The sequence below is a fragment of the Pteropus medius genome, unplaced genomic scaffold, assembly GCF_902729225.1.
Source record: "Pteropus medius unplaced genomic scaffold, Ma_sr-lr_union100, whole genome shotgun sequence".
Classification (NCBI taxonomy): domain Eukaryota; kingdom Metazoa; phylum Chordata; class Mammalia; order Chiroptera; family Pteropodidae; genus Pteropus; species Pteropus medius.
In genome coordinates, this window is record NW_024344436.1 from 4,880,560 (window position 1) to 4,902,331 (window position 21,772).

Here is a 21,772-nt window from a genome sequence, read left to right on the forward strand (position 1 = left end):
CCTTACCCCTAAACCTCACCTACCCATTTCACATGCCCCCCACAACAACCTCCAAACTCCTAGGACACTGCCCACCTTACCTCCCCAAAAAGAGTCTTTCGAAGCTTGCCCTGGAGCATCTGTGCAGCACACCCTTCATGGGGCACCTCAGACTTCTTTCTCCACACTCCAGAGCCATTGCTCGGAGGTCACAGGAGGAAAACCGAGACATACGATCTCTGCCTAAAACCATTGCTGGTCAATCGATGAGCTCATGGTTCACCATCCCAGCTCGGGGATGTTCCTACTGACCTGCATTTGCAGATCTGGGCTGACTATCCCCTCAGGCTGGAGCCCCGGGCCGAGTGGTGGTGACTGGCCAGGCCCTGCATGAAACACAGGGCCTGAACTCTCACTGAGTCTGTAAAACTCTCATAGAGCAGCACCTAGCCCACCCAGGGTCACAACGTATAAGTGGGAGGTCGAGACCCCGAGCGAGGAGCCAGTGCAGCCCCAGTGCAGACCCTGGGCTCCTCCCCTGTGGGGGACCGCCTCCCCAAGAAGCTGAGCCATGACACAGGGGCAGGGCTGACTAGAGTAGGACCACTGCTCTGCCTGCCCTTGCCCAGAAGGGCTGCCCCCGGCCCATGAGGGGTCATGCTGGGACCGTGGCCACTTGCACCCACTAATGAGGCTGCCAACCCCAAGCGAAAGCTAGTTGGTGGCTGATTGATGGGCAATTGTTTTACCTCTGAACAGCCTGAGCCCCATAATTTGGAGGCATAAATCTCAGCCTATTGGGCTTGGCTGACATGGAATAACACCCAGAATAAATGAAAGCATAACAATTAACAGCCATAAAAAAATTCTTCAACCGGGGAACCACATCTCCATATCTTCCCCATCCGCTCCCATGGGGGGCATCCTGATCCCAGGTCCCTGGACCCTAGGAGGTGGGGTGGGTTCCCCTCCTGGAAGACCCAGAGCTCCTCTCTGCTCGCAGGCAGGCGCCCCCAAGCAGCTCCAAGGATCTGCTTGCTCCCTCTCTGTTTCCGGCTGTGGCAGGCACCACATCTCAGCAGAAGGTGTGTGCTCCACTGTGCTCCCTGAGTGCCCATTGCGCTGAGCCCTAGCAGCCCTCAGCATACCTGGGTCAGCTCCTGGCATGCCTAGGTCACCTCTTTCCCTCCTTGTCTCTGCTCCTGGCTTCCCAAACGAGCTCCGACTCCCAGCTTTGGGTGAGGGTTCATTTTGGGGGACCCACACTAAAATGGCAGCACGCTCTCCACATGTCCGAAGGCTCACTTGTCCCTGTGTCACCCCTGTGCTCACAATTCCCCAAGTCTCCCCTGGGCCCATCTCTTGGCCTGAAGGGTTCTAGGCTCACCGGAAGGAAGCCTGGCCTCCCCTGGGCTCAGCTGCCTCAACTGGGGTTGCAGGCCACCGCCCCTGGCCAGGGCACCCTCAGCCCTGGGCAGATGGAAATAGAGGAGCAAAGCCCACCCCATGGCTTCCATGGCATGTCCAGTGTTGGCACAGCCCCCAAGATTGGGGATGGTGCCCCCAACAGCCCCTGGGCCTGGAGGCCCAACAGCTGTATTTGTCCTTGGGCTCAGCATTCCCCATGGCCTTGTGCCCAAGGATAGGGCTGTGGTCTTGATGGGGGACTCTCTCCCAGCACGCCGGGGGGAAGAGATGGCGCCCAGGTGCCACCAGAGCTGGAGACTCCGTCAGGAGACAGGCCGAGACTCTGTCCCAACCCAGTGTCTGAAGATGAGGCCAGGAGGAATTGAAGAGGGCCAGCCTGGCCAGTTCCAACGGGCATGATGGCAGCTCCCAGGAGCCATGCTGACCTTGGGGACAGAGGACTCGGGCTCCACCAGGCCCATGCAACAGATGCCTCCCAGTTCCCGTCTGCAGCCAAGCAGGCTCCCACCTGCCACAGGGGGCCGGATGGGGACCCTAACACCTGGCCATAAGTTTAAAACAAAAAAAAATCTTTCTGACTTGATGTAGAGCTCACTTTAAGAACCAACTTCATAAAAAACTACTTGTAAGGCATTGGGAACAGTCAAACGGCTGCTATAACTTAATTGTTTCTGAGCTCTCTGTTCTGTAACTTGATAATTGTAATTGTTTCCTTATTAATGTCATTGTTTTAAACATCACCACAATCTCTGCTTAGGCCTCAGGGTGCAGGACAGAGGTGGAGCTCCGAAGGCTTCCTCCGAAGAGTCGGGTGGGTAGTCCCACAGAGACTGGCTCCCCTAAAAGTGCCACCCCAGTGGGATGTTCATTGAGGGGGACCTGGGAGCGGGATCTCAGGGATAGGAGAAGCCCACCAGGTAGACGAGGGCCAAAGGTGCTCCAGACAAGGGGAATGGCCTGGGCGAAGTCAAGGAGGTATGAGGGTAGGTACTGAGAAAAGTTCGGTGAAGGTTGGATGCTGGGGAGGGGCGGGAGCCACACGGTCAGTGCTGCCAGCCAGTGGGGTGGTTTGTGGGAGTGTGAACTTGGCCTTGGATGTGTCGCAGTTGAGTTGGTGGGGAGAGGGCATCCAGTAGCCCTGGTGGTGCCCTGCAGCTAAAGAGTGCTGACAAAGACCCTGGAGATAGCTGAGCCTGCCAGAACCAGGCTGGGGGAAGCCACATGCAGTCCTGGGCTCTGGGCCCCACTGGCTCCCCACCCGTTTCCACAGGCACTCAGGCGGGGGCAGAACCACACTGGGAATTCGGGGCAGGTCCGGCTTGCATGCTGTTTCGGAGAAATGCAACACAATTAATTAGCCCCTAAAAAAAGCATTTGAAGTGTTTATTGCAGGACGGAGCTCCTGGTTTTATAAGCAGATGGGGAAATAAAGTGGTGGGGATGACAAGCCGGGAACAGCTGCACAGGGACCCGGAACCTAATTCATAATTCAGCAGACTAATCAGAGAACATCTACTGCAGGCACCGTAATGAAGGGACGTGAGGCCGCAACTGATGAGCCTGCTCCCCGCTGCGCTCAGCTTCCCCGCTCAGCTAGACCCCGGGCAGCCCCTGCTCCCAGCCCCGGGTCACAGAGCCCAAGTGCCAACCTCTTGACAGGCATTGTCTTAGCAACGACGTGAGTCATAAGCCCATTTTCCAAGAGCAGAAACAGAGGCTCAGGAGGACAGGCTCTGTCGGGGACACGGGCCCTCAGGAGCCCGGGAGCCCTGGTCCCCCAGCCCTGGTGGCAGAGGGCCTTCCGGTCTCGGTGGGGTGCCTCACACAAGGCTTCACCTTCACGGGAGCTTCTGGCGCGAGCTCAGGTAGACTGTGGAACCCTTACTGCCCTCACAGGTGGGCAGCGGTGTAGGAGAGGACAAGAAGGGGTACGGCGTTTAGAGCCTGGCCGGAGACAGCTGTTCCCCAGGTGAAGCAGGTGAGTGTGTGAAGCAATGGGAAGGCGGGAGGGGCCCGCTTCTCCCCAGAGCGTGGGCAGGGCTGGAGCGGGACGTGAGGCAGGTTGGGGTCCTGGGGGAGTGGCTACCTGGGATAATGAAACATAAAAATTCACGTGCATTTTATGAATCTTCTGGCTCAGAGAGGACCCCAGTGTAAGCGGCCGTTGTGGACTGTAAAACGCACAGTATGAAATATCTGTGACAGCCATTAAGTCCTCATCTTCTCCTCAGCTCTTGTTGAAACAGGAGGCAGAGGCTGGATGCCTGGCCTCCCTCACCCCTCCTGGCCCCTGCCTCTCCCGGTGGGTTTGCTGCATCCCTGGCCCCCCACCAGGACCTTCCCCGCAAAGCTCTGTATTCTTGTCTTCATGTCGGTGTGTGCCTGGCAAGATGTGGCACCCAGAGAAGAGCCCACTCCACCCTGCCCTGAGCAGCTCTGGCCCCCCCGACAGACAAATGGGGTCAGCTAAGCCTCGCATGGCCTTTTTCTTCAGCACGTAAAACCACAAACAACATCAGAGTGGTCAGTGCTACGGAAGAGGAAGGCACAGGTGCCGGGGTACCCCAAATGGGGAATAGCAGGGGCTTTGTGGAGTTGGGTTGTGAGGCACAGTTTGGGGTTCGCCCATGTGAGATTTGTCGGTCATCATCCTCTGTGCCACTTGGGCTGAACGGACCCAGAGTTGGGTTAGAAAGGGACCCCTGTGTCAGACCCTGACCCCAAACCCATTGGATCCCCCCAGGCCAGCCAGGCTGGTGTCCTTTTCAGGGACTCAAGCCGCTGGGCACAAACTTCCAACTCTTGGATCAGAGTCACCTCTGAATAGGCTGCAACAGGAGGGCAGAGGAATGAGCAAACTAGTGCCCACTTACCTACCTGCCGCAGACTCTGTGGGTCTGGAATCGGGCAGGCCTGGGCGGATGAGGTTCTGTTCCATGTGGTGTCCGCAGGGGTCCCTCAGTGGCACTCAGGGTATGCCTGACTTTGTTGGGCTGGCTGGCAGGGGGCTCAGCGGGAGCCCCTCTCCAAGGCAGTCAAATACCGTATATGGCAGCTCAGGACCAAGAGCAGGATGTGGAAGCTCCAGGTTCAGAAGGCCTGGGCCCAGGACAGTACTACATCCACCCAGTGTTTGTGGTCAAAGCTGTCCCAGGCCTGCCTGGGTCCAAGGAGGAACAAAGACCAATGTCACGGAGGGTTAAGGAATGTGTGGCCACTTTCAGTGGCCTTGTGAGCCCCTGCAGGCTGGGCTCAGTACACTGTGCTGGGGGCGACAAGGGTGCGGAGGCCCACCCACACCCATCCAGAAGCCCACAGGTGCCAGTATGCCCTCTAGAAAATAGGACCAACTAAAGCATCTCAAAGCTCCAGGAAGATCCACTCATGGGCATCTTTTCCAGAAAAAAGAACAGGGAGTGATCCCAAGATTGTAGCTGGGCTACCCTATTTGAATACTGATGAGATAAAACCCCCATGGTCCCCTCCCTTCCTGAATGGATAAGGAGTGCAATAAACCCTGGACCGGCCATGCTCAGGAGGTGGAGCTGAACAGCGACCCTTGCCACGGCGGGGTCTCGGTGCTCAAGTGGGATTCCGGCTCTGCAGGTGGAGCTGACTGCCTCCAATGCCCCCTGGATGCCCCACTCCCAACTGTCTCCCCCAATCTGTCCCCAGTAGCTGTTTGCCAAGGACGCCCTGAAGTGCAGCCAGCTTGTTGCTCATCCTCCCTGTGGGGCAGATTCCTCCTTGTACCCTACCCAATGGCTCAGGAGACCGCCCTGCCCAATGTCCCCAAGCTTATAAATGGCAGAGTGAGGATATAAACCTTGGTGTCTCTGGCTCCAGGGCCATGTTTTGGTCACAGACTGACTTCATACCTCCCCCAGCTAGGCCCCCAGAGCTGCATCTGTCTGCATCTGCTGTCCACCCTTGCCGCCACCTACTCTTCCCACACTTCCGGTCTGGGCTTCCCTCCCCCAGAGAACGGGGCTGCCCCTCCTGACCTTGGGCCCAGGGTGGGGCCCCCCACATGTAGCTCTGAGCCCCAGGAGGTTGGCCGAAGGGCCACTGCGAGATGTAAGGATCTATATGTAAGAACCTGATTTATGCGTGTCTAGCGCCCCACTGTGGGTGGCCACCTCACGACCGTGCCCTCCAGTGCTCTGGGCAGGCTGCAGCATTGTCACCTCCAAAGCGGCTGGCAGTGGACAGCGCCACTCCCAAGGCCATGCTCGGTATGCGCACACTCCCCTGCTGCGCCTGTCCTGTTCTGGGAAGCAGTTCTGGCAGAGGCCATCTCTCTAAACAAACGCCCTGGATTTGCTCTGTGCAAACAGCAGAAACTGCCACACCGCAAATGAAGGTCTCAGAGAATAACCGAATACACAGTAGGGCATGGGTGGGGGGACCATATCCTTCCAGGAAGGAACATGGGAGGTGGCCCCTTGTTCCCCATAGATGCCAAGTCATGGAGCATCACTGGGAGACAGCATGGGACCCGCTGCAATCTCCTAACACATACACTTACCCAGCCCCTCAGGGACACTGACCTGGACACTGGGGGACAATGTGGGGGCAAGGTGGATGAAGCTCTGGCCTCAAGTGGGGACCAGACAGCATACAAGCCGTGGAGGGAGTGCCAGGCCCAGCACCACCACCAACCAGAGACTTGCCCTGGCCCCCACAGCCGAGCCCACCTGACCACCCGCACAGCCAGACCGCACCCTCGGGCCAGGGCCACTCCCGTCCCAAGGGCCCCCCAGGCCCCATGTGGGAGCTCAGCCCAGAGTGGAGTCAGTGCTCACATGGCGACCTCCACAGAGCTTCCCAGAGCGGCCTTCCTTCCTGTTCTCTCCACCGACTCCTGGCCCCACCCAACTGCTCCAGCAATAGCACCAAGACTCGAGGGGAACAGGCCAACCAGCCATGACCTCCTTGGCCACTGGCGGCTCTTCTCCGAGGGCTGGCCTGGACAGTGGGGCCATCAGGGTAAGAGCCCACCCCACCTAGCCACCCCCTGCCCTGTGCACTGGGGCTCCTCCTGGAACTGCTGGCCTGAAAAACAAGAGATTCCTCACTATTGGCCTCGGTGCCCACAGCCTGACTGAGGGACCCCTGCCTCAGCCCCCCTACCCATAGGCCTCGAGAGCACCCCAGCACCTGGCAGAACCCGAGGCAGGCCCACAGGAGGAAGACTCAAGGAAAAGAGTACCCATTTCTGGAGGGACAGTGGTCCTCACTTTTCTTTCTCTAATTTTTCTGCATTTTCCAATTTTTCTGCATTTCCCCATTTTTCTTACACTGACGTGAGTTTCCCATGTAATTGGAACAGGGAACATCAGCAGGGAGAGAGTGAGATCCCCTTGGGCATGCAGGGGAGCCGTAGGCCCTGGGCTGAGAGGAGGGTCGCACCCGCTCCAGGCTAGGCCCCCAAGTGTGTGGCCCAGTGAAGGGCCTCCCCCCAGGGGGGTGCAAGCTGGGTGCCCTCTCAATGTGTGGCCAGCTGTCCCCAGGGCTGCACCAGCCTCATTTTACTGCCACTGTGACAGTTACACTAACTTGTATCTAATGGGACACTCAGCTATTGGACATGGAGCTATTCCAGTTTAATTATTTGTCAGGAAGCTGGACATTAATTAAAGTAACAAAAGACTCAGCACAAGGCAGGCCGGGCCTTGCTGGAAAGCAAGAGGGGTGGCCAAGAGCATGACCAGCGGGGGCAGGCCCATTATTGAGTATCCTCAAAACCCTTATCACCATCCGTCCCTTTGGCCCACTTGCCGAAGGTCACCTGCGGCCTTGCACTCTGACCTCCTGGCCATGCACAGCCCAGGCCTGAGCCTCTCTGGGCTTCATGTGCTGACTCCCCGAGGAGAGGGGCAGAAGACACGTTGGAATTCAGGTGGATCCCCCGCCACTGCTTTTCCAGGCCCAGCAGCCTTGGAGACCTGTTACAGCGGAAGCCTGGCCCTGGCCCAAACCCCCTCCCCACAGAGTGTGGCCCCACCTTGGAGAAGCCTGATCCCTACTGTGGGCACAGACCACCCTCAGCACCGCTTCTCCCTGCCCCTGGGTGGGCACGAGGGCTCAGGCCCAGGGGGCAGCTGGGGACAGTGGACACAGGAAACAGGACCCAGACCCCGTAGCCAGCCTTCCCTCCGTTTTCCCTCCCCCTGAGCCTCCCTCATCTCCCGCCCTCCTCTCGCCTGTGCTGGGACCCAGGCCTCTCCACTGCCATGACAGAATCACAGGAGGGTTTAGAGTTGGCAGCATTTATGGGAGACATTTTATTTGATTTTTTCAAGGGCAGGAGATTTGAGGATTTTATATTTGTTTCTCTAAAGAAAAAACAGAAAACTAGATTAAGTGGCTTGCAACATGGTCCCAGTTACTCCCAAGGTTTCCTTCCACCCTAGGCCTGCCCTTGGGACCTCACAGGTGTGGCTGCCCCTTGGCCTCAGGACAAGCTCAAGACTCTGAGACTAGACCAGGACCCAAGGTTCTCTGATCTAAGCCACTTCTCTCAGTCCACACACAGTGTCACCTCCTTCCTCCCTGACATTCTACCTCTGTTGATGTGACCTGCTTTCCATCCTCGCTCCCCTTCAGAGGCTGAACCGAGGATCTGAACCGATAGGCATAGAGGTACAGGTGTCTGATGCTGCTCACCAAATACTTGCTGCCCAACAGACCTCCAGGCTGAGTCCAGGCCTTAAAATCCAAGTGATTGAGAGGGGTTTATGTCGAGGCCATGAGGCCCTTCTCATCTGCATTTGATCATCCAGGTTGATTGTGCAAGAGCCAGGGATCCCGGGAAAACCTAGCCAGGGGTCCCCACTGCAACAGCGAGAGGACCCCAGCCACACAATGATTTTGGGCCACCTCCACGGAGCATCCACTTTGGCCACCTGAGACACACACTTTTCAGAAACCATAGAGCCTCCCAACAGTCCCCATTTTTGTGAGCTCCTGGGACTCAGCCAGGAGGTGACAATTCAGGGATGCCCGGCAGAGTGGCAGGGCTGTCCCTCCCTGAAGGGTCTGGAAGTGGGTTCTGTGTATAGATTGCTCTGGGCCGAGATGGATGCTCAACACTCTTAATATTGGCATTTCCCTTAATGATGATCATATTTTCCCCATTGGTCAAGACCCCAATCATAGCGTTTGAGTAATTGGAGACTGATTTTAATTAAGTCTGAGAAGTTTTTATGATCATGCCTGATGGAGGACTCTCCTCTGCCAGCTGCAGAAGGGATGGTGGGAACTAGACCCTTGTCTGCCTGACCCAGAAGTGGGGTGTCCTTGGGCTCCGGCCTGAGATTCTCCCACCAGTTCCAGAGTTGACCATGTCCTCTGCCCTCACAAGATCTGACTCTCAGCCCATGAGGCAGGATTAGCTGGAGTACGGGCCAGACACGGCTACGCAGGTGGATCCTTGGGAAAGAGCCTGGTGCTTGGGGACAGGCCCTTTCCCCAGTACCCACTTCCCGGTCTGGATCTGAGATGGTTCTGGGCCACTTCCCTCCCCACTCCAGTTTCCTCATGTGTAAAATAGGGCAATAACGCCCCCCAGTGGCCCAGGCCCCACCCTGTAGGAAGTGTTGCTACATTACTTCTCTGTCACTTCATGGGGTTACCCCAAAGAAGGCTACTTTCCACCAAACCTTGTCCTCTAACATTTCCACCATCCCTAGGCTTCTGACCCCAGGGCTTGGGCCACCCCTGTACTATCCCAACCATGCCCACTAACCACAGGACTCAAAGGGCCCGTGAGGTCTCCCTGCCCAGTCCCCATCTAGCTGTCTTCTGAACCAGGCCACAACCCCTGCCCACTCTCCAGAGCTTCTCATGACAATGCCAGGAGCTGGGGACCCTACACGAGGCTCCCCACCCAGCCCCTCAGAACTCCCTCATTCCTGAGGACCCCAGGGCTCATCAGCCGCCCTAGCTGCCTCCCACCACCCAACAGCCCATGGACAGGTTTAATGTCACAAAAGAGAAAAAGTCATTAGCAGAAATGTATTATTGATGAAGAGGCCTAATTAGGCAGACTAATAAACTACCTGGTCTCACCCCGAATCCATGAGGACTAATGGGAGAATAGTCTAGCCCTCAGCAGAGTCTGCCAGGCTACAAGTGGGTGGGCCCCTGGGTGCCGAGGACCCCAGTGGTGTCCTAGGCAGAGGCTGAAGGGCAGTAAGTGCCATGGTCCAGGGCTCCCCACTCCACCACAGCCCCCGGCTGAGCCTGAGTGCCTCCGGTGAGTCTACCTGCCCCACCTTCAGAGGACTGTCATGGACAGGACCCTCCCCAGCCTCGGAAGAGGAAAGTTGGGGTCCACGGCTCAGTCACTTACTGCAGCAACTGTGTTTGCATAAGGACGGCTCATGGCCTGGGCCTTCTGCCCAAAGAGGACTCTGCCCTGTCTCTCACTGTCTCCCCGCTGCCCCTTCTGAGGCAAGGCCAGCTGAGCACACAGCACTTCCCAGCTTCTCTGCTCCAACTCTGGGCCCCAAGGTGGGACTTGGAGTTGCACGGTCAGATGGAAACAGCGGCCAGGGGACCCACCCAGCTCCCCAACCCCAGGGACCACGTGGAGGCGGCCCTCAGAAATGGCTTGGACCCCGAGGACCCCAACACCCAATGGCAGTGGCCAAACCCACTTTACAAATGAAGAAATTGAGGCTTGGGGGTGGGCAGCCCCAAATACAGAGCAGAGACTGGGACCAGGCCCCTTCCAGCTGCCCGGGAAGCCTGTTTCTGTCTGCTCCTGGCTCTGGTGGTTGAGGTGTATCCTGGGGAGCACCCCGCCCTGCAGAGATCACCAGCCCCTCCTGGGTCAATACAAGGAAGCAGGGAAGGCAGGCAGTGGGTAGAGCCACCTACCTCGCTGTGTGGCCCGCAGGGTCAGGGCCAAGGCAGATAGGCACTCGCATGGGTGGACAGCCAACTCCTGTGCCAGGAAGAACATTTGTCAGGCACAGGAGGAGGAAAGGCAGGCCCCGAGCAGGAGTCTTAATGAGCAATTAGGCTAAGAGGATCCTGCTAATGGACTCAGAGCCTCTGACCTCACAACTGAGAACTGTGACAGGCTAACTAGGGAGTACTGACCAAGGGACATTCCCAGAGCAGTGACCCAGGATAGGAGGTCAAGAAGGTCTGGACCTGAGGACCTGCACTGTGGGGCCTGGGGGAGGTGTGTCAGGGGCCAACTTCTTGCCTTCCAGACCTTGGGCAATACCGACCCTCTCAGGGCCTCAGTTTACCCATCTGGATGTGTTCTTGGAATAGGGGTGATGTGGGAGGTGGTGCTTTTCAAAGTGGGAGACAGAGAAACAAAGGCAGGGACCCCACCTCCCTTGCCCATCGCCCATGGCAACCATGTGCTCTGAGCGACGCAGTTACCCTGCCTGGCCTACACCTGGAGCTTCCACCTTCGCCCCTTTGCCTCTCCAACTGCCATCTTTTTTAAATCTTATGCTTTGAAAAACTTTAAACTCTCAAAAAAGCTGGAAGAGCAATTTAAGTAGCCAACTGCCTGGCCACGATCAGGCACCAGGGCCCATCATTGCCTGTGGCAGGCTGCACAGGAACAGCACTGACCCCAGATAGAGGACAAGGTGACTTTGAGGGCTCTAGAAGCTATGATGAGCTCAGAAGCCAAGATGAGGTGCCAGTTGAGGGTCTGGCCAGGCGGGGCCAGGAACCAGGATCAGAAAAAAATGACTCATGTGAATGGCAGCAGGTCCCCAAATCCTACCTCTACCGGGGCTCCTGGCACCTCACCCCCACACCAAGATGCCTACGCTGTGTAGGGCATCAGAAATTTCGATGAGTTTTCATTTCACTCTCTCTTTATTTCAATTACTTTGAAAACTACTAAGTGTAGTTATTAATCAGTAAGTTATCTGCTATTATCTGCTCTTGTATTAATTATCTGGCCATTGGGAATGACACCAAGATTTAAGATTTTTAATTGTTAATAATATTTCTCAAACACGAGAGAAGTTTAATGCATCTCTATATATTCTCTCCTGCCTGGGGTAAGGCAAGCTCACTCCGACCACCCTGCAGGCTTGGGGTCAGGGCCATGTGCTCAGCAGAAATGACCGGGTGACCCTCAACCATGCAGAGCTTGCCACTGGGCAAAGTGACAAGAACCTGTCTATACCAGTCTCCTGTCTCTGAGCCTCAGTCTGCTCATTTGTGAGGCGGGGATGACACAGATGCCCTCTGCAAAGCAGGCTATGAGGGCGAAGCAGTATGATGCCCAGGAAGGGCCGTAGAGTGCTGCCAGGTAAGAGGGGTCTCGTGTTGACAGGGCGAACTTACTGGGTCAACTTCCTGAAAATAGCGAGAAGTGAGCAGGGAGCTTGCACCCACTGTGGTGTCACATAATGTTACCCCACACTGCCAGCTGTGTCTCCCTCCCAGGGATTCCCAGCCCTAGTCACCCACCAGCACTGCTGTCCTGTCCTCATAGCTGGCCCATGCACACCAGGAGAGTGGCTCCTGGTATATCCTCCTGCGTCTGATGGTCACCAGGATGAAGCCAGAGCTCCTGGGGACACTGGAGACTGCAGCGGGGCCGAGCGGTCAGTGAGCTCTGTGGGTTCACATGGGCCTAGAGCAGGCAATTGGAGGTTTACTTAGGGACAGCTGGGCCATCGGTAGGTACCTGTCACGTGGTACGTACCTTGCAGTCTCCCCAGTGCAGTCCTCCCAGTTGGCCTCAATGTCAGGGCATACCCCAACCTGTGCGCCTTGGAGAAGCCAGCAGGCATAAGATTGGATGTGAACACTGGGGAGTGGGCCGCTCTACTAGTCTAGTGTTTGGGGGCCATATGAGGAGCTGGAGAGAGAGTTGGGTCACGCCCAGGGCCCAAGACACACTCATGAGGGAGAAGTCCTGCCAGGCAGTGCCAGAGACGTGATCGTAGTGATGGTGGAGGGAGGTGGAGGTGGAGGTGACAGAGGTGGGGATGGTGCTGGTGGTGGGGAGTGGGGGCAAGCGGGTAGTGATGATGGAGGTGATGGTAATAATGGTCATGGTGATAGCAGTGATAATAAAAACTGATTCTCCAGGACCCAGAGTTTCCTAGATAAGCAATGTCTTTGCTGCCCCGTCACTGCCTGGTGGGCTGTCCCTGGGAGAGTCTTAACCAGACTTGACCTCACAGAGAACATTTAATCTTAGTTAAAAATAAATAAGTTTAATTATTGGAAAAGGAAAAAATAGCCTAGCATTTATTGCAAGTGAATTGAAGGTAATTACTCAGAAAAGTCCCCTTTAAGGATTCTGGGCATCGTTCCCCTCCTGTCAGGATCATGAGTGATAGGTGGGGTCACGCTGTGGTTCTGGAGGGACAGAGCAGGGAGGGCTTGCCCTACCTCTTCCCAGGATTGATGCCCCCCCATGTCCCCCAGGGCAACAGCTACAAAGCTATTAATACCGCCTCACCCCTGGCCCAGCCCCCAACTGTCAGCCAGGTTCTGGCCACTGCTCCTGGATGCCTGGACATGGTCACAATTCAGCCCCTGGCAGGAGGGGATGGCTCTGGATATCCCCAGGCCCATGACTTGCCTGCTCTGTTGCTCATCTGCTGTGTGACCCCAGACAAGCCTTTCACCTCTCTGAATTTGTGTCCTCACCTGGAAAATGGCTGATGAGGCAGCTGCCTCCACCCCCGGGAAGCAGTGGGCAGAAAGGAGAGGGGTCCACGTTGATGGTCAGTGTCCCTGTGATGGGAGATAGGGAGCTGCTGGCCTATAAGAACAACCTGCCTTTGGTAGGTAGTGGGGGCATCATATTCCCTCTGCAGACCCCAACCCAGCCCAAGGGGTCTACCATGACTACTTCCTCCAGGGTTTCCCTGGCCTTATTCTAAGGCAGAACCTTGAGCCTCGAAGGCCCCTGGAGCAGGGTGGCATGCATAGTCCTGCTGGAGGCAGGGGCTGCTCCTGCCCAGCATGGCTGCGCCCTGGGCAGCTCAGAGTTGGGTAGAAAACGTCTTTCAGGGGCAGGAGAACCAGATCCAAGGCCAACTTCTCAGCTCAGCCCAGGACCCCAGCCTCTGCCACAGGGTAGGTCACACTCGACCCCTGAGTCTGCTGATTGGGGCCTTGTGGGTACAGGTGCCAGGAAGACTTCCTATCCTCAGCCTGGGGGTGTCCTTCCAGGCCCCCTCCCTGGTGTGACCCAGCCAGGCCAGCCCCTCCTTCCCTCGAGGCTTCTTCTTTCTCCCTGGCCTCTGGTTGGGTGGGGTCACCTCCCCCCAGGACCAGTGTCAGGGTCTGTTAAGATAAGAGGGCCTGGCAGTGACCCCAGCCACAACCTCCAGGCCCTGCGGGCCAGACAGTGCCTCTGCATGCAGGCATGGCTGCGAGTGATGAGCTCCAAGTAGCTGCTGCTGTAATTAGTATGAAACGTACCCCTTTGCCAGGAAGGAAAAATCCCATCTAGGAAATTCACATCCGGATGCCAGTTCAATTTCACCCTCAGGGCCATAAAACCTTTTCCAATCACCCGGTGCTGTTGTCTGCCAGCGCTGTTATTCCTAGAGACGTTATTTAGAGCCAAGACACTGCTCGGGGAAAAATCAGATCCGAACCTCACAAGGAACCCACCCTTGTTTCCTGCAGAGGCCTCAGGAGACTGACTGTGGCCAGCCCCGGGCGCTGGGGTGGGGAAGTAGGCATCTCTGGCGGCCACAGGCACTCACTTCCTGCCCCTGGGCCCATCTTGGGCAGGAAGACTGAGGCCAGGCCACTCAGGCCCTAGCAGACATAGCTCTAATCCTTCTTCTGATTCTTATTGTCTCACAGCCTTTCTTTAGAAATTATTTCCTTGATCATCGAGGGTAACAGTGAAGACACATTATCGAATCTCCAAAAAATGACCATTTTTATAACTTGCACCCAGTTTTGAGATTAACTGTCTCCCTCATATGGTGGGCATTCAGGGCACATGGGCGCAAGGTGACACTGTCCTTGATCTTCTTTGGGCCTTATTAAGACGAATTCCTTGCTGCCTCTCAGGAGGTGCCTGGCGGCTCCGCTGAAGCCCTGAGTGGGCAGCATTGGCTCAAGGGGTCCTCAGTCAGCCACACTTGGGCCGTGGGTGGGTGGCAGGCTCCTCTGCTGGGTAGTTAGCTGATGGTGTGGGTGGTGGGTCGGAGCCAGCTGGCATCCCAGCTGTCTCCCCAGAAAGCCAGGCCTGAGGCCAGAGGGAGAAAGAAGGTGAGGGAGGGAGAGCGGTGAGCAGACAGGTGGAAAGAGAGAGTTACCCACCCGTCCCTCTCCTACCAAGCAAAGCGGACCCCCAGGGAGCCAAGTGGCCAGCAGGCCAGGCAGGGCACTCAAAGGTCTTGTGGCATCTCAGGATCAGGCACTGAGAGGCTCTGGGGAGAGCAGCTGCCACGTCTGCAGGGAGGGGGAATAGGTGGCCAGTTGTTTGAATGGTCAGTAAATTTGTAAGCTAGTTGGTTGGTGGGTGTGGTGGTCACATCAGCTAGTGGGTAAGTTAACATGCCTTATGCTGGGTGGGCGAGCGGGTGGCCTTTGGGTGGGAGAGAGAGCTGACCCAAACTTTGGACTGAGTTTGCTGTGTTTGCAGGCTACGTGCAAACAAAGGACCCAATAGTGAAACCTCCTCATGCCAGCTGCCCACTAACAAACGAGGCAACATGGGGCAAGCCCAGGCCTGCCTCCAGGGTTCCATGCTGGGGAAGGCCCCCAGAGTGGAGCCCCAGACCCTTAGGAGGGAATAGGCAGGAGGCCCCTGAGGGGGTGCCAGGGCAGGTCGGTAATTTATTTCAGTGTAAATAGTAGGAGTGAAACTAACAAGGCACTTTCCGATGCCCACGGCTAGCCAGCTGCTGGCCTAGGCTCCCACGGAACCACAGATCAAACTGGGGCGGGAGCTTCTCCCAGACTCCCAGCATTGTTCCTCCTACCTTGCAGGATATTTCAGCCCGGCTGGACCCACCTCTGGCTCCTCCACTCAGAAGCCGGCAGGCGCATGGGGTCTTTTGCAGGGTTGTGGCGCCATCTGGTGGTTGATCCTGGGACCCACATCTTGGCTTGCCAAGAGCGGGCAGGCAGTCCTTCAGAGGGAAGGAGAGCCCTGGCACAGAGTAATGATACTAGGACGGGAGCCAGGCCTGTGGCCAATCGAAGTATTGGCTCCTCAGCAAACCCTAGTCTCTAATTCAACCCCTTTTGGGCCCATTGCTTGGCTACAACACAGATGCCTAGGCCCCAGGTGTTCATGGCCTAGCACTGGCCACTCCCAGCAGGAGCCGGATGAGAGCAGAGGACAGGGAGCAAGGTGGGCAGATGTCCTAGATTCTGTGCCCAGTAAGGACCTGGCAAGGTGACTTTTAACCCTGGCACTGATCATTAGGCACTCTGGCGGTGCTGGCTCCCCCGGCACTCCTGTCTGGCTAGCAGGAACAGATGGGCGTGGAGGGACTGGATGGAGGTGAGCCTAGCTGGGAGGGATTCTTGGGGGGGTTCTCGGGCCCAGGCACATTTAATTCATGCACCCTAGAATACAGGAGCCCCAGCAGTTCCCAGCAAGTTCGCCTTCCAGCCTGGAGTCTCCAACATACCAGCCGACGGAAATTTATTGGAGCCGTCCATCCCTGAGAGGATTTTCCTGACACTCTTATTATCTCTCCAATTCTTAAATAAAAAATGTGAACAGTGGGTGTCCAGAGTCACCCAGGAAGGGGAGACAAGTGGCCTGGCATGACCCATGCCCTCGGAGCTGCTAGACCACACCGGGGATAAAGCAGACACAGGAGCACACCCCACCATCATCTGAGCCTCAGCCTCTGAAATAGGATCACCCTGGGAAGACCTCACAGTCCAGCCCCCCCAATATCCTCCTCTGACCTTTACCTGCACCCCATTCCCAAGGCCTATCCTACAGGGCTGCCCCACAGTCTGGGGAGGGAAGGGGAGCCACCTTGCACTCAGCAGATGTGTCCACCCACCAAGATCATGCCTGCCCTCTGGCCCTGGGGTATGGCAGTCACTCTCCAGGACACCCCATCCATCACACAGCCACACCCAGCAGATACATTTGTCCTTCCAGCTCTGAGTCTAAGAGCACCAGGGAGATGCTAGACCACCCTCGGAGCCCCGTGAGCCCCAGCTGCAGGTCATCTCTGACTGCTACACACTCAGAGAAAAAGGACAGCTCAGCCCCCAGGCCCTGGCAAGGAGGTGAGGGGCTAAGAATGACCTGAAGGCCCAGGTAAGGGGGAGAATCCCGAGCCACTTCAATCTTCAAGGCGGCTCTGAGGGCTGGAAGCAGAGTGTTTGGGCCAGGGGCCCAGGTTTGGGGCACAGAGATAGGACTCTTCCTGAGGGGCTGCAACTGGCCAAGGGACTCCGAGTTCCATCTGTTCTGCATCTGTTTTTCAACCTTTAAATGAGTGCGGGACATTGAATTTTGAGGCCGCAGTGAGTCAAAGCAGGCATGCCTGGTTCAGGGCAGGAAGGGGTGGGCCTCGTGTCCCTTCCCAGCCTGATCTCTGCTCAGAGGGCCTGGGGCCACTGGGTGTCATGGAAACTTGGGCAGGAAGCAGCTGCCATGGCAACTTGGCAAACGGGGGGCCACGGCCTGGTGTTTCCCACTCTATTCTTAGAGCCCTGCCTTCCACCCTTGGCCAGGAATTCTGGCCTCTGCAGGTCCCTATCCTAGAGCTCAAATAGATGCAGACCCACCTGACCCAAAGCAGAACCCTGATTTGCCGGGTGCTTTGCATACATTAGCCTATCTGTCCCCCTTCGTGGAAATGCCACAGCAGACTGGATCGGTGGCACCCTCGCTCCCTCTGAGAGCGCCCCTATCCTTTGGGGCATTCTCAAGCTCAGAGCCACAGGGAGGAGGTGAGGAAGGAAGGTTTCAGGGAAGTGGGGTCTTCAGGGCTGGGCTTGAGCCTCCAGCACGCAAGGGACGCAAACTGTGTAAAAGGTGTGGGCACAGCAGGAAGCTCCAAGTTCACAGGCTGGGAAGGGAGGCTTCCCAGAGTCACAGGTAGTGGGAGGATCCGATGGTGGAACCAAGGCTCTTGTGTCATTCAGGTGCCCCAGGAACCTCCTCCGACCCAGTCTGGGATCGCCCCTGTCTTTGGCCCTCTCAGCCTGGCCTGTGTGCCATGGTGAGACATGAACCCTCCCCACCTCGCTTCCAGCAGTTTGCTTGTGTTACTGTTTCTGTCCTTGCTTTTTCTACAGGAGGAATCACCAGTCTCCACGAAGGCCACCTCTCTCTCTCCAGGTGATATTCTGGGCATTTACTGGCACTTGGCAGGCTCGGGGGACACAGAGTACAAGACAAGGGTGAGGTGGTGGGTCTCCACCCCACCCACCTCACGCGCCTTAGCTATTTTCTTAAAATGTCAAACACATAATGCAGACACACGGTTAAAGCAAAATTAAACAACGAGATGTCCAGTGTGATCCTCCCTCCCTCGTCGGTCCTCCCCTCCCAGCTCCCCCATTAGCTGGTCCCTACCCTACCCTTTTCTCTACACCAGCTGCCCAGGGCCTTTGCCCCACCCCTCTCCCATGGCTGCCTCATCTCGGAATCCTCCAGGAAGCCTTCCTTGGCCCCCACCTTGAGTGCCCCCCGGAGCTGTACCCTCAGCTGAGCACATCCTGAGACCCATGAGATTCCAGAGAGGAATGACTGGGCCAAGGCCAAGGGAGGGCCCGGAGGCTCCTTCCTCCTCTGGCCGGCTAGGCAGTTCCAAGGGGCAGCTGATGTCTAAGCTGGGCTCCAGGCCTAACCTTCCCTGCTCATCCCAGAAGGATCTTAATGACCAGCTAACGGGGGAGCTGGGAGGGGAGGACCGACGAGGGAGGGAGGATCACACTGGACATCTCGTTGTTTAATTTTGCTTTAACCGTGTGTCTGCATTATGTGTTTGACATTTTAAGAAAATAGCTAAGGCGCGTGAGGTGGGTGGGGTGGAGAGGGGCCCCACCAGCCCTGCTCCAGCCACCACCCGGGTCCATTATGACCTCCCCGGTTGTGCCCAGGCCTTTGTGACAGGAGCCCCTGAGTCGGACCTGTGAACCATGACACCCGAAGGGCCTTCAGTAAGAGGGCGGCAGGTCAGGCCAGACCAGAGCCTGGACCTGGGGTTAGGAAGGGGTTACAGGGAGGTATGGAGGGGCCAAAAACCCTGGGAACTTGTGGCCACTCCCACCCCCCGTGCCCCCAACCCTCAACTTCAGGTGGCCACGGAGGGTGCCTAGACCCACCATGCCAGGGGTTCGTAAGGTGGCCCTGCCTGGTGCCTCTCAGCTCCACGCACTCAGTGGAGTCAACCAGGGCTTTTCCAGCCTCGGGGGCAGGGGGTGGGGGGCCCAGGGTAGGAACTGAGGTACCCGGGAGCTTTATTGCAAACGAAGAGGGAGAAATGCAGCGACAGAGACAGAGAGACCCAGTAGGGGTGAGACAAGGGCAGATGGAGGCAGGCCCGGGGTGGGGCTGGTCCCTGCACTCAGGAAGAGAGCAGGGGGCACCCAGGCAGCGGGGAGCCTCCGGCTCAGGGCCCAGACCCTGCCCGTGCCCACCAGGAGCAGGAACCCCGACCTCACTCAGGGCAGCCCCCTCCCAGCTCCAGAGCGTACCCCTGGGGCCTGCAGAACAGTCCTTTCTCCAACTAGAGCAGGAGAACCAGAATCTGGTAAGTTAGGCGCCTACTGCCGGACCTGCGCCCAGGCTCTCCACCAGTCTGTAGAATGGGCTCGCAGCTGTTCCTGGACCTCCCAAGCCCCACCCCCCTTTTCCTCTGCCCTGAAGCCCCTGCCCCAGCCCTGGCTGCCTCAGTATCTTGCCCAAGAAGCAGCTGTGACAGGCGGTCCTTTCTCTCTGCCCCCCCCCCCCCCCCCCCAGAAAAGGCAGAACCAGGACCTGCGGGAGCAGCTGGGGGCCCTTCTGGGGCCAGGGCAGCAGTTCCTGCCCCTGTGCCAGGAACACTCAAGCTGCACAGCCCTGGCCTGGGTAAGTGCAAGGCTGCAGCCCGGCCCCAGCAAGACCTCAGGCGGCTGTCAGGAATGACCCTGCGACTTCACGCACCACACCCCCCACGCCCCCCTCCCAAGTAGTCCAGGACCAACGATGCTGCCCATCACCTTGGGACTGACCCAGGGGCCCTTCTGCAGTCCCCTGAGCAGGTCGGTACCCGGCCACTGGAGGACAGGGCACCTTTGCAGCTTCTACGGCAGGAGGTGTGCCAGGGGGAAGAGTCCTTTGTGCAGCAGTCCCAGGTGGGCACCCAGAGCCGGGCCGGGGCTTGGGGGGCAGGGGTCCTTCGTGTAGCAGTCCCAGGTGGATGGAGGAGGGAGGAGGCGACCAGCCCCTGGCCCTGCCCATGCCCACACTCTGCCCCTGTCCCAGAACGAGCTGCAGCAGATCCGATTGTCCTTCGAGAGGAAGAAGATGGCCATTACCGAGGTAGGTGCCCATCTGCCTGGGGTGGGGGAGCCTCTAGGGGACCCTTGTGGCAGGGCACATTTCCTAGGCATGACCCAGCCTTCCCCCCATCAGGTGTGGGACGGTGTGGCCGAGGTGCACATGGCCCTGAACAACCAGGCCACTGGGCTCCTGGTAGGTCCTAGAAGGGCAATATTGAAAAGGGGGAGGCAGGAACTCGGTGGAGTTAGGGAGTGGGGAGCAGGGCAGTCGGGGTGGAGGACCCTTTACCTCCTTTGCCTCCCAGAACCTCAAGAAGGACATACGGGGAGTGCTAGACCAGATGGAAGACATTCAGCTGGAGATTCTGGGGTGATGTTCGGGGTCAGGTTTGGGGGTCTGGCTGGCTGAGCTGGGATGGGGCAGATGTCCTGGTCAAAATGGGGCATACCAATCCCTAATCCCGCCCCAGTTCCATGGCACCAGACCAGAAGTGGTGCTGGGCTGGGGCAGGGAGCTGGTCACCTCCTTCCTGTGGCCCTGACTGTGTCACCCTCCCCCCAGGGATCGCGCCCAGTGCCGCACCCAGGCCAGGAAGGAGCAGCAGACAGCATGCGAAGCGGTGAGCCTCTACCCCTCTCCCAGTCTCCCAGGCCCTACGTGGGGAGGGAAGACGCAGACTTTAGTGAAGGAGGCCCCAGGGCGGGAGCCCCACCAGGAGCCAGGTGACCGGTCCTAGGCAGGGGGAGCTGGAACGTGCAGAGCCAGGACACCTGCCCGGGGCAGGCTCTGACCCACCCCTCCCCCACAGAAGGCAAGGCCACAGCTGGAATGTTCCGAGGGTCTCAAAAGCCAGCTCTGGTAGGTGGCTGCGTGAGCATGCGGGCAGAGCCCAGTCCCCCGGGACCGTCCCGAGGGCACCCCCGCCCCCTGACCACCACCGCCCGCAGGCTGCTGGCCCTGAGGCTGCTGCTGGGCGCCCTGCTGGCCTGCACCGCCGCATACGTGTACGTGGTGGACCCTGCACCCTTCGAGGGGCTGGTGCCGCCCCTGCTGAGCCGCGCCGCTGTCTGGAAGCTCCGGGCCCTGCTGGGCCCGTTCCTGCGCCTCGAGGTGGACGACTTCCTGCCCTTCTAGGCCGGAGGCCCAGCGGCCCCAGCGAGGAGGAAGCCAGGCGGCCAACGTGGCCCCAGGTGCCCAGCGGCCGCGCCTGCCCCTATCCACGGCACTGCCGAGCACCTTTCCTGCCAGGAGCCACGGAGAAGGGTGGAGGCGGGGTCTATCCTGAGGGCTGGGCCTGCGGCTGGACATATAGTGGTGACACACACAGTGTGTGAGCTTGTTTCCATGGAAATGGGGCAGAAGTCTTTGCTGCATCCTAAGGCTGATCTCGCAGTGGGGGTGGGGGAGGGTCCTTTGGGATGGCAACCCCACCTTGGCCCTCACGCCCCGTCAGCCCACTGGATGGCAGCCCCTACGCAAAAAGCCCCCAGCCTGTCCCAGCTAAGCAGGAGGGCTCTGAGCAGGTGTCATGGGATAGTACCCACTGACAGTGAGAACCCGGGATCCTCAGGCTTCTTCCCTCGTCAGGGGTCATGTTCTCATCCCAAATCTGCTGACCCTCTGGCCTCATACCCCTCACATAACACACTGTCTCCATCTGGCAGACCACCTTACCCTCCCCACACCCAGCTGGCCACCATTCCCCACCCTTCCCCACCCTCACGCCCCACGCACATCCCTCCCCATCCCGAGTCCCTGTCCAGTCCAGCCTCCCAGCATTGTCCCAAGGCTCGGAGGAGAGGGGACCATGTTGGTGTACAGAGCCATGGAGGTAAACACCAAAACTTTTATTTAGGATATTAAATTGGGGCAAGGAATACCTTTTAGAACATAGAGAATAGCCTTGTGGCTTGTTCGCCCCCAAAT

At 57.9% G+C, this 21,772-nt stretch overlaps 1 protein-coding gene across 1 annotated transcript; it reads left to right on the top strand.

Annotated features, from left to right (window-relative positions):
• The first annotated feature begins 18,688 nt into the window (after positions 1–18,688).
• On the top strand, positions 18,689–21,757 carry CCDC188 (coiled-coil domain containing 188). Its single transcript, XM_039872923.1, has 10 exons — positions 18,689–18,719; positions 19,006–19,115; positions 19,325–19,432; positions 19,537–19,698; positions 19,829–19,885; positions 19,979–20,038; positions 20,151–20,215; positions 20,408–20,465; positions 20,655–20,704; positions 20,794–21,757. Exons 1-10 carry the CDS (start codon positions 18,689–18,691, stop codon positions 20,978–20,980), a joined length of 888 nt encoding a protein of 295 aa, XP_039728857.1. The 3' UTR covers positions 20,981–21,757.
• Positions 21,758–21,772: the final 15 nt, after the last annotated feature.